Source organism: Athene cunicularia (assembly GCF_003259725.1).
Source record: "Athene cunicularia isolate RWA chromosome 3 unlocalized genomic scaffold, athCun1 chr3_part1, whole genome shotgun sequence".
NCBI lineage: Eukaryota > Metazoa > Chordata > Aves > Strigiformes > Strigidae > Athene > Athene cunicularia.
Genome location: NW_020799097.1, coordinates 39,904,842 through 39,919,802, shown reverse-complemented (window position 1 = coordinate 39,919,802; position 14,961 = coordinate 39,904,842). Strand labels below are relative to the sequence as shown.

Sequence of the window (14,961 nt, the reverse complement as noted above, 5' to 3'; positions counted from 1 at the left end):
TTTACTGACTTCATTTCAATAATTTAGTCAGTGGGTCATTGAGTTAAGTTGAACTATAGAAAGGAGATAGTACAAAATCAACAGTCTAGGCCAACATGTTGCTTTTAAAACTGACTGATTTACCGAGTTCTGTATTTGCGATGTTTTATGACCATGTGGTTATTTATATGTCAAAGGTTTTTTTCAAATGTTACTAAAAGCATCTACAACTTAAGGACAGATTCTTCATCTCTACAGTAAAACAGAAATAGAAATTAATAATTTTGGTAATTCTCCTGATCTTTGCTATTATTTGTCAGTTGTAGTTCTCATTGGTTATTTGCTTTTCCTTTGATGCTGGAAAGCTGGTTGAAGAAAAACTCTCTAAGACTCAGAATCAGAGCTTTAGAATGCAGGCATTCTTTATTGCAGTGCTGGGTGCACGGGGGATCGCTCCTCCACAAGCGTGCACACCAAGCACCCTTAGATTTACCACTTAATCGCAGGTACTTATACGTATTCATAGGATTGCACAACACAACCATACATATTTACTATTAAGGTGTGGTTAGTCCAAAAAACTTTATCAGCAGTTTTAAAACAATCATGTCACTCTTGTGCCTGTGTATCGCCTCCAGGTGGGGGTCTTCGGGGCTCTTCAGGAGGAAGGCCAGTAGTCTTCCTCGTCACCTTTTCCCCAATTTCGAAATAGCCAGCCCCTAAAAGCCAGACTCCTCTGACTAAATCCTTCGTTGCCCACCTTATCTCAAGTGTGATGTCCTTTATCTTATGTTGCCAGGGCCTGGGCCTAATCCTTTGGGTCATACAATGCCTATTATCTTCTGTCGCCATGGTTCCACATCTTCTGTCCTTGAGGCCTTTATGTTTATGCAAGTTTCTTTCTTCATTCCTACAGCTCAAAAACTCCTTAGCTTAAACAGACAGCTCTTAGGCCTACTACAACCATCTTACTAGTAATGTACCAAATTTCTTAACATTTCATATATCACCTTAGGCAAGTCATAATTTAACATGGAAGTGTATCATCAGTTCTTGTAACTGTCGATTATCTAGTTTCAGTAGTTTGTTTAGTTAGATGTTTTTTCTCTGGTAAATGCATCTTGATGTATTCACCTCCATGTGGAATTCACAATCCTTGAAAATGTAAACCAAATTAATTTGGACAGTTCTACGGTAGTGTAGCTGTGTTACTGGGTTATGCCCTAGTTAGGGAGTCTGTCAAATGTGAATTTTGAATGATATCCTGAAATATTTTTCAGTACGTAGTTTCAATCTAAAATGAGCACTACTTGCATGTTAAAGTGGCAAATGTATTTTTTAATTTGGCCACAGATGACTGTGGTGTCCTGTATCAGAACTGATTTTACATCTTTTAGTGTATAGAATCATCTTGGTTTCTCAATATTTCTTTTTGAACAAAGGCATTTTCCTGGAGTAGAATGTAAGGATTTGCCTTCCTGAAACTTGTTTCAGCCTTGAGTGTTCTTGGTAAAAACTGCTAATTTGTTGAAGCTTTCTATGTTGACATTTCCAAGCTCTAATGTTAAACCATAAATAAACAGTTAACTAGCAGATGGTTACAATAGTATAGTATAATCTGCTTTGATGTGCACTGTTCTAAATGAAATATTTCTCTGTGGAAAAAAAGATGTCTTTTCCTTTTGTTCTACAGCTCCTGGAAGGAAGCTTTGCCAGAGAAGTTAGCCATGAAGTAGATGGACTGATATTTCAGCCTACAGGAGTAAGTAGTGTAAAAATGGATATTTTCTCGCTTCACTCTCAAATGAAATTCCACCCTCCCTCCCCACTCATCCTCACATCTATTTCCTAACCTTTGTTTTGGTCAAGATTACTTTGCAGTATTGGTTCTTATTTTTCCAGTTCCTCAGACTAATTAAATTCAACTGATTGCAATCTAATTTATAGAATATGTGACTGTGTGTGATTAATCAATCATGGTGGTAGTTTTCAGGAATCAGCTCATGTTTTTTTTACGTGTACTATAATGTGCTACTAAATAAGGATTTCTTCTGACTGCACAAGTTCTGTGCAATCTTTCAACCGTTGATTTCAGATCTCGGATTGTTTTTTTTCTTCAAGGATATTCACACATTAAAATTTTTGGTAAAATTTGTGAGTTGTGTTGTTTTAGTGCAATTAAAGCATGATCTATTCTTGAGCCATGTTCACCAGTATGAAGGTATATGACTGTGCTGGGGAGAAGTCATCAAAAGAACTGCAGACAACCAGAAAAAATAATGTAAATGGTTCTTAAGCAGAAAGGATGGCTTTAAAGAAAATGAGTAGCATGGCCTCATCCATCCTACTACTGATTCTATTGACCCTCATACAGTAGATACACTGCAGTGTGTGTTGTATATTGGCATAGATAGTGACCGTAACATCATCCGTGTTGACTTATCTCTTATCTTGTAAAACAAGGAATTGGTTTTGATTTTTCAAATTTGACAAATATTTTAACCCTTACAGTTACTCACAGAAAACATTTGTATTCAGTTTTCCAGATAAAACAAGTTTTTTTGTGGTCTACTTCCTATATTGTAGATCCTGTTAGCAAGGGTGATGACACTTCCATCTGGAAGTAAGATTAACCTCTCTTCTCTATTCCAAGTTCTACATCAGCTAACCATAAATTAAATGAGTAATTAGACCATGTACCTTTTTTTTTTTTTTCAAATAGATAGCTATTTCCAATTCAAAACAAAACTACTAGCATAAAGAAAATTCATAGTTTCATAAGTCCTGATGATGTCTTAGAATATTGTTAAAATATAAAGCAATTGTAAAGGCTTCTCAGACCTACTTTCCTGGCTATTAGAGGCTAAGCTATACAGAGTTAGTACAGCTAAATTAGAAATTACCTTTTTTAGTTGAAATGAAATTACTGCAGAATATGTCTCTTTGATGTTGTTACAGGGAATTAATACCTGATCTTTTTTTTTGTGCTCCTGGAACTTGTGTTTTCTGTTTTGGCATACTGCAAAATTTATAACCCAACAAAAAGCTCATTTTCTTGCATGAACGCTTATAAAGGTTTTAAATCTTTAAAATATGGGATGCATTTGTTTATTTCCATTTAATGTTCAAATTTCAATATTATTGCAGGATTTTTGGAATGCGGGTTTGTTGCATCTGTTATTAAACTGCTTTTCCTGGATTAAGCAAAATGCAGTTTTCTCAAATGCTTTTGTAGTTCAGAAAATATAAATAATATATTTAGAGTATTGTTGCCCTATTAATTGAGAAATAAGTATTAAAGCTGATTATCTGAAAAGAGTGAAGTTGGTATAGATAGCTGATGCTGCTTTTTTATGTGGTACAGAGAGCAGAAATTAATAGCAATACAAGGGCAACAGTATGACAAAACATAAATGATCCCTTGAGAATTCTAACTGAAATAATTCTGGTTTGGTATTACAGTTGCTGTTATATGTGTGATGTATTAGATATTTTCACAGAGAAAGATACCTATTGTTGATTGGGGTAGAGGCCTGAATTTTGGTCATCATGAGACTGAAAGTCCTTTATAAAACCAGTTTGTCTCAAGTGAAGAGACTATGGCATATCTAGAAGAAAACAATTCTTAACAACCATTTTTACTGACCAATTTGATCTTGTAGAAAAAGAGACGGACAGAAATGATGCTGAGTTCAGCATATCAGGGAAATTTAAGAACATCTTTTGGGAGCTCCTGAAGTCTTACGTGAGTTTTGAGAAGAAAAGTGGACAAGAATCGGAGCAAAATTATGAAGAAGGATAAAGTGGCAGCAGAGGAGGATGAATTTCTAGAATGTGACCATTTATAGACAGGAAAATATTTTGGGAAAAATAATAAAAATAACTTTACATACTTCTAATAGTTAAAACAGAATGCAGAAGTTAACTATTTAAAGAATGTTGAGCTTATTGTGTCAGTCTGTTTGAAAGTCTTTTCTGTGGGGTTTTTGTTCCTTTTTTTTTTTTTCATTTACTCAGAGATGCTTTTCTTCATCTCTGGTCTTAGTTACAGACATCTAGACCTGAGTGTATGGATATATTCTCCAGTAGCTATAGGCAACACTGTTACTGGGAGTCAGCATGGATAGAGAAAGAACATTTTGTTGTTTTCAAATTTGGTTTAATTCTGACTTACTATAAAAATAAAAATAACCCAAATGATTTCTGAATAGGAATTATGCTTTTCGCTTCAAAGAGCTCTGGGTATTCTCACTTTTCTCTTGAATTTGAAGAGATTTGGCATTAAGTGCCTGTGAATTACTTCAGTTTTGAGAAATCAGCATGCTTTAATGAAAAGTGACTTGTGAAAAACTCTTTTACTACCCAATTTAGGATTTCAGTTAGATATGATAGGGTTTATTTTCTTCTGTTAGTCTTCCTATCTAAACTCATGAATAGCAAAGTTCTTGTACTGAAGCAGAAATTATTTTGCACTGTGACTGGTGATGGTAGAAATGATATTCAGGATTAAGGAGACTGTTTTCTGCATGTGCAGGTTAGTTTATTTTGCAAGGTCATGCTAACTGAGCAGCATTATTCCTAACTAATTCATCAATTACTTGAGTTACTTGTATACCCATGGCAATAACCAATATAAGTGTTTTAATTTCACAGTGACAACTGGAAGGCAATGATGGATGTCTCCCTTCTCCCCCCTTCTTCCCTTTCCTTTGAAACTGGAAGCTTTCACAGATCATAAGAGCATGCTTAGTGGAAGTGATGGAGGGTTTTGCCCCATTTATGATTTAGGAATGCTTTGTAGGTGATTTGATGTGGTGTGTGCTTCATAGTGCCCCCCATGCATCCCCTGCATTAATGTACCATTCTCTATAACAACTCCATGGTGAGAGACAAATATAAGACAATGTTTTCTTACTATTGTTTCTCTTCTTCCCTTTGTACTCTTCTCCTTTCCTCTTTTTCTTTTCATGCATCCTCTCTATCCAATAGTCTGTTTCCCACACACCTTTTGATTTCCTTTTTATGTCGCTTCTCTCTAATGCTTCTTTTCCCTGCATCATTTTCTATCCATTTAAGATGCTACCAATACAACTCCCATATGGCTAAGTCAGCTCCATTTCATCTGATCAGCTTTCTGATCCCTCTACATGTAACAGGTTGGCAGAGCAGGGACCGAAGCTAAGTGCTAATTAGGAGGAGTGAAACAGGCCAGCAGGAAGCTTCATGGACAGGTATGTCGCCCTGGGATCATACCCTAGACAATGAGTGAATTAGTTTGCAGGTAAAAGCCAAACAACTTACACACAGATTCAGAATGCTTACATAAAGATTGGAAGCATTCAGTCATTTTTTCTAAAAGGTTACTTCAAAACAGCAAACTTCTTACATTTGTTTTAGAACACATGCAGATTGCCAGCCTTGTGTTTTTAATGGAACTCTCAAAAAATGTTTCTTATCTCATCAGAAGAATCGGCTTCATCAGAAGGCAGAATCGGCTTTCTGACCTATGCCCACTCATCAATGAAATTACTTTTGTTATCTACCTTGTAAATCATACCTTTGCTAGATATCTTAGGCTGTAATTTTTATGCTACCAATCTCTTAATAACTGACTTTCTTGCTAGCTAGAACTATTACTTTCACTTGCTTGGGAAAAGGACGTAGGAATTATTTACTTACTTTAGCCACCCGAAAGAAAGCTTAGGAAGGCCTAAGGATAGTTTTTGAGCATCTGTGGAAAGCTTGTTTCAGAACTTATTATCTCCTGTTCCATCTTGTTTCCTCCTGAACTCTGTGATGTTTTTGCATTGGCTCAGGCTGACTTATGTTTGGTGCTTCTCTATGCTCTTATTTTGGATGAGGAATAAAGTCCAGCCGTGTGGCTCTGGGATTTTTCTGTGTAAGGAAGAAGGGCAGCTGCTGAGCTCCGTTCTTCTAAGATAAATGTTATTTTGAAGAATGGCTGAATTATTTAACACATAACTCTCCATACTGAATACTAACAGAAGTTTAGCCTTTAAGATGGAAGGAGAATAATGCAAATGGTTTTATTTCTAATAGCGAATGAGTTTTTAATATATTTTCCTTCCCTTCCATTGGCAGACTTAGTGGTGATCTGAATGGTTGGTTGCCTATTAATTATTTGTGCTATTCCCATTGTATAATAGGCTATGTTATTTTCTGTTGTTGTAAAAGTTCCCCCCAAATCACTGAAGTTAACTTTGAATGAAGTATTTCTGAAAGATACACCACATAAAATATCTCCAGGAGGCCATGCTTTGTGTCATAGAATGAATCAGAGTCACAGAATGGTTTGGGTTGGAAGGGATCTTGAAGGTCATCTAGTTCCAACCCCCCTGCCATGGTCAGGGACACCTTCCACTAGAACAGGTTGCTCAAAGCCCTGTCCAACCCGGCCTTGAACACTTCCAGGGAGGGGGCAGCCACAGCTTCTCTGGGCAACCTGTGCCAGTGTCCCTGGAATGTTGTCCCCAATGAAGAATTTCTTCCTCATATCTTTTATAAATCTACTTTCTTTCAGTTTAAAACCATTACCCCTTGTCTTGTCACTACTCTCTCTGATAGAGTCCCTCCCCATTTTTCCTGTAGCTCCCTTTAAGTATTGGAAGGCTGCTATAAGGTCTCCCTGGATCCTTCTCCAGGCTGAACAACTCCAACTCTCTCTGCCTGTCCTCATAAGGGAGGTGCTCCAGCCCCCTGATCATCTTCATGGCCTCCTCTGGACCCACTTTTACATTGGTGGCCCCAGCACTGGACACAGTACTGGAGGTGGGGTCTCATGAGAGTAGAGCAGAGGGGGAGAATCACCTCCCTTGACCTTCTGGCCACACTTCTCTTGATGCAGCCCAGGATATGGTTGGCTTTTGGGGCTGTCAGCACATATTGCTGGCTCACAGTCAGTTTTCCATCCCCTAATAATACCCCCAGGTCCTTCTTCTCAGGGCTGCTCTCAATGCACCCATCCCCCAGCCTGTGTTTGTGCTTGGGATTGCCCCGACCCCTGTGCAGGACCTTGCACTTGGCCTTGTTGAACTTCATGAGGTTTGCATAGTCCCACCTCTCCAGCCTGTCAAGGTCCTTCTGGATGACATCCCTCCAGTGTGTCGACCGCACCTCGGAGCTTGGTGTCTGCAAACTTGCTGAGGGTGCACTCAATCCCACTGTCCATGTCACCGACAAAGATGTTAAACAGCACCAGTCCCAGTACTGACCCCTAAGGAACAGCACTTATCACTGCTCTCCACTTGGACATCAAGCCATTGACCACAACTCTTTGACTGTGACCATCCAGCCAATTCCTTACCCACTGAGTGGTCCATCCATCAGATCCATGTCTCTCCAATTTAGAGACAAAGATGTCGTGTGGGACAGTGTCAAATGCTTTGCACAAGTCCAGGTAGATGACGTCGGTAGTTATTCCTTTATCCACCAGTGCTGTAACCCCATTGTAGAAGGTCACCAGATTTGTCAGGCATGGTTTGACCATATAGTGAAGCCATGTTCACTGTCACCAATCACCTTATTTTCCATGTGTCCTAGCATAGTTTCGAGGAGAATCTACTTCAGGATCTTGCCCAGCATAGAGTTAAGACTGCCTGGCCTGCAGTTCTCCAGATCGTCTTTATTACCCTGTTTTAAAATGGGGGCTATGTTTCCCCTTTTCCAGACAGTGGGAACTTTAACATTTCATTAAGCAGTGCCAGTTTCTCCTAAATAGTCCTGTATAATTGGTAAGCCTTCCACAGTATACATTCTGTTGAAAAGTCTGTGAATTTTTAAACAGAGTCCAAGTTGCTGGAATGTTTCTGAAACTCAGACTTTAGGTTTACCAGTGATGGGGCATCAATATTGTTAAATATTTCTATTGCAGTATTAAATAATGGCTTCATATGGGCTCAGATACAGTCTCAATATCAGAACTGGTATATAAAGGCTTGGGAAGAAACATAAATTTTTGTTTCTAACAAATATACAAGATTCTGGATTTCGCTTTCTAATTTTGTAGTGATTCATACAAGATTCGGAGGCGATGGAATAGAACAGACTATTGCAGTTGGAAGGGACCTACAATGATATCTAGTCCAACTGTCTGACCCATTCAGGGCTGACCAAAACTTAAAATAAATGATTAAGGGCATTGTCTAAATTTCTCTTAAACATTGGCAGGCTTGGGCCATCAACCAGGTCTCTAAGAAGCCTGTTCTGGTATTTGACCACCTTCTTGATAAAGAAATGCTTCCTAATGTCCAGTCTAAATCTCCCCTGGAGCACTTTTGAATCATTCCCATGCGTCCTGTCACTGGATACCGGGGTGAAGAGATCAGTACCTCCGTTACTTAATGTAGATTCTAAGGCTGTCTGGTTTTTTGTTTTGTTTTGTTGTTTGCTGGTTTGTGGTTTTTTTTTCTGTAGAGTTTGCAGAAGAAGGGAAGAGAGTCTAGAGAGAATAATTTTCATCAGTCTGTGTGTTGGCCCACGCTACTAAAATCTTTCACGTATCTTTAGAATATCTCTTTGCTGAATGTGATTTCTTCTGTAAGAGGAATGTCATGACTGAATTTGTTACTAGTCAGGGGATGCTGTTGTCATGTCAGGGTGCGCTTTTTCTGCTGTTGTAGGTTTTCCGTTAACAGAGAACTTGCTGTCAATCTCCTGAAATGTCACTGAGCTTTACAACTCATTTCTGCCTATGAATAGTTGTTACATTCAATTTCCATGGCAATGTTCCTCACAATTAGTCTTTCTTAAATAGCTAGTCATATCTCAAATATACCATTCTATCATATGCTTTAAGAACATACTCAAATTTATTAGTAATGCACAGTATTTCTTTGAGAGTTTTTCTGCAACTATACAAGTAAAATTCTTACACCAGTTCAAGCCTGTCTTTGTGATCTTGAGGTGATTTGTTTTCTACTTCTTTCAGAAAATGAGAAAATTAAGAAAAAGTAACAACAAATGCTACCTTAAACATTATAAGGTCAATTAATTAGAGCTCATTTAATTAAATTGTTATACTCCTTGTAAAAGTGCCATGATTTTTGAACATAGAAGGGTTTTATGAGTTCCACTTACTTTTCAAAAACCTCAGAAAATTTGAACATTATTTACAGATGCAAACTCCTAGAATCCATATTTGACAAAATTGGCTATAAAGGAGAGTAATTTTTAGCTCTGACTGTAAGTAATGGTGTAGCAAAATTTTTTGTTAACTTTCTGCTGTTGGTGCTGTAGTACATTTACAGATGCAAAGGTATATGCTATTTGCCAAAACTGTTTAACCTGACTTCCTTTTTATGTCTATCTGAATGGATGTCAGTGCTTTGAGTCTGATTACCTATGGAAAGTATTAGTTCTAATAGGTATGCTATCTCATTTGTTTGCTTATGACCTACACCATCTGCCATTCTCTTATTTCTCAGGTAATGAATTGCATTTATGGGAGCTATCTAAATGGGTTCTTGCTTGAACTTCTGTTCTGCAGTTTAATAACCCTGCCTGCCCATGGCATTAGGCAGGAATATCTTTCTTACATTTTACATTATATGTACTAGTCATCTACAGGATTGTCAGTTGACATTAATATGATGGTGTCTGTGCATGTGGTTTAAGAGAAGAAAAAAGTGCTTTTTCTGGATGCTACTGTTGTAAACATTGGGAAAATAAAGAAGTATTTTGTACTAGGATAGGCAGGATCATCATTCATGAAATCTTTCAACTGTGATTTTTGCATAGCTTCTTTGTCTCAAAGCTTGATGCCAAGGAGCTTGTTGAATGCAGTTGCTGTCATGCTTCTAGCTATGTCAGATTGCACATACTTTCTAACTAAAATTAATTACTGTTAGGAATATATACTGTAAATGTGATATTCAGGTGAGAATACTAAAGCAGTTGTTCAGCTTCTGCAAAACATACCTACTTAGAGAGTAAGTATGCCTGTATTCCACAAATTACGTTAATTTATGTGTGGTGCATCACCTTTGAAAAACTTTTTTATGACTGGATAGGGAAGTCTAGGAGAGGTTCTGCTTTGAATCAATGAGAACTTTTTATTGAATCATCCTAGTAGTTGATTCAGCTCTTCATGATTAACATAGGCTAATGAAGTGGTCACTGGTCTCTATGGCAATGTTCCTCCTCATCCTGAATTTTACAACTGTCTTTCCAGGATTGACAAGTGGTAGATCAGGAATGACTTGGAAACACAAAGATATAATGGAAAGTATTTTGTCAACAGTCTCTTCTGATCCCAGAATAGCTATCAAATAAACAGAATGCCTCATGTATGATTCATCTATACTCTTTCTATCAAACTAAAGATTTAGGAAAATATCTAGAACAACTACCTTGTTGAGATTGTTTTCTCCAAGTACTGTTTGCTGTGCATGCCAGAGCAAAGCAGCCAACAGACCTCTTAACTTTCCATTAATATTTCATAAAATGTTTGTATTTCTTATTAGTCAGGAGCATAGCGGTAAAGCAAAAATAGCGGTTTATATCAGCGTAAGGCAGAATATTTAGCTAGATCTTCATCCTGATGTTTAAATGTAAGCAGTAGCCCAGCATTTCAGGAAAATTACATATGTGCCTAAGATTTGTGAAAGCAGGGTTGCTTTTGAGGAGTGTTGACACTTGCGTTGTGATATCTGGATGGTCAAAACACTTAAAGACTCTCTAAAAATCAGAATGGTTTATTCTACATAAATCTGTTACTCGTAGTTTGAAATATTTACTGGGTCACTGTTTTTAGAAATAGCACATTTGAAAATGGACTGTCAGTATTGTGAAAGGTTAACCGAATTTTTGTAATTATAAAAATATGTCTGTTAGGTGCTAGCATGTATTCTCAGATAAATCTTTGAAGGCAGCTGTGTATATTTGGTGACAAAACATTTAAAGTAATCATGCACTGTACTGTGCAGAACAGTATGCTCTGTAAGGCTCAGAGGTGCCTGTGGAATAGTATTCTGTATGGAGGAGGTACAACAGAACACAGCTGTGATAATTTGATCTCATTTTGGCTGCCAGTAACTTTAGTTTCAGTTGTAATTGTGCTCCCTGTTCCATTCATCAGCTCTCCTATTCCCTGACATTCCCAAAATGGTTGAACCAAGTCCATTAACATACGATTAACTGTGAAAGTCTTGAGCTTGATGTGAAAGCTATAAATTGTAAGAAAATTCCATTGTCTTCTACTGACATGCATGCTGAATAATTTAGATGTGATTGTATCATACAGGTTATACTCTTCTAAGTGCAGAGTTAGAAGAGCAGTGCTGGACTTCATGCCGTAACTGTAGAAGTCAGAGATAAGAAACACAATGAAAATTACTTACATAACTAGTGTGGATACTCCTAAAGCAAAAGCTTATTTTCTTATAATGCCGCTAATTGTGTTTCTGAAATGAAATTCTCTTCTTCATGTTACTCTATAATATTTCCACTGAAATAGAGGAATGAACAACTGTGACATAACCAGTGGTTCGTTCCAGAAGGGGAAAATGAGTAGAAGTTTTAGCTGGAAATATCCCAGATTTTCAAAATGCAGATGCTCTGTGCACTTTGAACTGTTCATTAAAGAAACAATTAGTATATTTGTTGAATCCTATCTGAAAGTTTTGACAAGTTTAAACAGTAGGTTGCTTGTTTCCAAATGGTGATCACTGGAAATACCAAGAAGATCTGGTATCTGTATATTCATCCAACCACTGAAACAAAACGTGTGTTTTATGGAACACAGGAGTCTCTAGAGAGAACTTTTAACTTATGAGAGCAATTAAAATGTGTGTCTTGGGAACTTGTCAGATTGTGAATTGATGTTGCCGTTGTTAAGAGAAAATATGTCTTGTTCTGCTAGTAATGAGGAAACAGAACAATAGAATAAGAGATAATTCTAAGTAGTTTTAGAAACACTCAACTGTTTAGCAAATGTAAGTTGGTCACAGGATCCAGTGCTGTGGTGAGCAAAGGTGAGGGAAAAAAAAGAAAGTTCAGTTAGAGAAAAAAATGGCAGAGTCAATTTTTGCTAGTTTTTAGGCAGCATATTCCTTTTGCAACACTCTTGGCATCAGCTCAGGTCAAGCAAAGCAAAGTCAGATTTGGTTATTGCTTTGTTTTTTTTTTTCCCCCGTACACAGCTGTCTCAGAGGCCAAATACGAAAGAACTGGAGACCAAGTGTTAATTGCTTTTTGTTTTATTTACAGAATATTAAAAAAAAAAGTATCAGTTATAGGTAATACAGATTTTTTTTCTGTTTGTCAAATAAATGTGTATGTAGTGGGCTATATCAGGTATATTGCATTTTTGAAATCTTCAAGAGTTTTTCAAAGCACTTACATGCTTTTGGGAGAATATGCTTCCTAACTTTTTGAGAAGAATGAACAACGCTCTCTAAAATATAGAACACGGTACTGTTTCCATGTACTAAGACTGTAGAAAGTATACCTCTCACTTCTACGGATAAGGTTTACAAACAAAACTGAAGATCTTCTGTGTAATCTTTCAGATTAGAGATATTGGTAAAGGTTTTTTTACATTTTCAGACAGCTGAAGTAATGCAGTCATAATGCTTTCATTGTTGTTAGAGGATTTGGTTCAAACTTGAAATTTCATTTCAATATTTGAACCAATGAAGATCATGAGTGTAGTTTTCATAATTTGCATATGAACCAGAACAACCAGGTGGAATATTTTTGTAAATATTTGTTCATATTTTAAGACTTCTGCAGGACAAGCTGTATTTTTCTGTACTTGCGGTACGTGTTTATGCAAGACCTGGTATTTTATTTCCAGAAATATTATGGGAAAATTGTTCTTTTACATGTTTGCACTGCTGACCTTCAGTTTCTGGGTTGAAGGGGCACATAGCTTCACGTGCCTTGTATCTAGTAACAGTGAGATAAGTTAAACTTAGCATTGATATTTAAGTGAGAATATAGACTAGTAAGCATTGTCATAGAATGAACTGGGATAGTAGTTTTTGTCAGAGTCAGGAGCTACATAGATAGAATTCACAAACAGGACCTAATTTGTCAGTTAAATTATTCATTGAAAATCATTCCCATGGATGTGATTGCTACACACTAAGCTGGTTTGTCTTTGTGGAGAGCAGCTACAATGCTAGTAAGAGTCTTCAGCTGATTTTGAGAATTTTGGTTGCTGGGTTGGTTGATAAAAAACTTTAAATTCTGTATAAAGTCAGTTAACAAAGACTGCTTAGCTGCAATTATGAATTGTGCCTTTTTTTTTTCCTTCTGTGTATTTCATGCGAGATGCTATCACACATATCTGACAGTTGTTGCATGGAGTCAGAGTAATGGGACCCAGCTGTAATATAATTATTCTTTATGGTGCCATCAGTCTCTTGGGGTTTTTTTGGTGTGTTTTGTTGGTTTGTTTTTTCTGAAAGACAGTGTTACTCAGAGCTGCTTTATCACTGTTAATCAGTTTGCCCTTATGTTCAGTTTTGGCTTTGATACTGCGTGCTTGTGAACTATTAATGCTTTTAATAAATCTTTACAGCTGCTAGATATATGGATTGTTACGGAACAAATACCAAATAAAAACTGGAATTAAGCTAATACCTTGTCTTGGAGCATGTTAGATTGGTTAGCTACCATACTGGGGATGCTGTTACCATGGAGAGAGCTTCTGTTTCCATGACATTTGCTTGCATATTTTGCTAGGCCTTCGAAAGTAGTAGGGTTTTGTCCTCTATCAAATTTGGTGGGTGTTATTCCATTACTTCTAAAACTCTGCAGTGTCTCACAGCAAACACATATGAATTAATTTCTTAGGAATATTAATGGCGACTGAACTGGCCAGGAAAAAAAATGAAGGAAAAAAGTTATTAAAACTTTTAGCATCCAGAAGGCAAGGGTTTTTTTTTAATATTTTTGACTAGATTAGATATTTCAGCTTGATTTTAACTGGATATATATGTATACATTTTGGTTAATTAAAAAACCCTACAGCTAGTAAAGAAGTAAGTAGAGTTTTAATGGTTTTAGAAAAAAAACTGTGTTTAGCTGTATAGCTAATGGCTTTATACTGTGAGATCTGCCTTGTACTGGAGTGGGATTTTGGATAGCAGTAAAAATTGGAATCAAGTCATGATGTAGTTCAGCTAAAGCTGTAGAATCATCTATTAGCATAGGGGTGAATTACAAAAGCCATTTTTTCTTAGGCTGAAGAAATGCTTTTGAGATGGGAAAATCTTGGTAGCTATCCATAAAGGGGAGTTTCTTTAGTAACTGTTATGGCAATATCATGGTAATCTGCAAGCAGCTTTTTCATTTTTCATGCATTGAAAATTTCTGACTGCTGTCATGTGTAGTCACAGTTCTCTTCTGCAAGATTGTACATTCTTAAATACAGGCGGGTATGATCCCTAGGTGCTTGAATAGAAGGAGGTAGGGAACAACACTCACTGTTGACCATGGCCAGGTGCCCTGTTCTCTCCTGTACAGAGTGCTGGGGTGGAGGGATGCAGTGAGTTAAACACCATTCAGAATTCTGATGCCACCCTAAACCAAAATTGCTTGCCTTTTTATTCCTATGAACATTTGACTGTTGTTCTCTTTGTCTACCACTCCTGTTCTATTAGTTTTTAGTGTCTTAGAGTGTTATTTGATTTTTTTTTTTTTAAATGATCTTTCTTCCCTGCCTCTCACCCCCTCCTCACTCCCTGCCCCTCCCCCAATTACAAGTGGGAATCTAAAACTTTTGATCCTTTGGTCTGTAATATGTCTGTTTGCAACAGTTATAAACAATCGTCAGTTATAAACTTGAGCTGATACCCTTTTTTGAAACTTTTTTTTTTCAGAGGTTTTTCCAATTTCACATTTTGAAAGTGCAAATACACATACGCAGCTGAGGGAGAAATAATCCCAAAAGCCTAAAAACTGAAGAATTGTCCATTTAACGCAACTAAATTTTGGTCCACCTATTTTAGTATTTTG

The 14,961-nt window shown here is 37.0% G+C and overlaps 1 protein-coding gene across 1 annotated transcript in view; it reads left to right on the top strand.

Moving 5' to 3' along the window:
• The window catches only part of RNGTT (RNA guanylyltransferase and 5'-phosphatase), a 185,898-nt gene that overhangs the window by 86,800 nt on the left and 84,137 nt on the right, over nucleotides 1-14,961 (top strand). Inside the window, exon 11 of the mRNA XM_026845915.1 lies at nucleotides 1,673-1,741. Within this exon, the coding sequence (XP_026701716.1) occupies nucleotides 1,673-1,741 (69 nt within the window). The remainder of the gene's footprint in view (nucleotides 1-1,672; nucleotides 1,742-14,961) is intronic.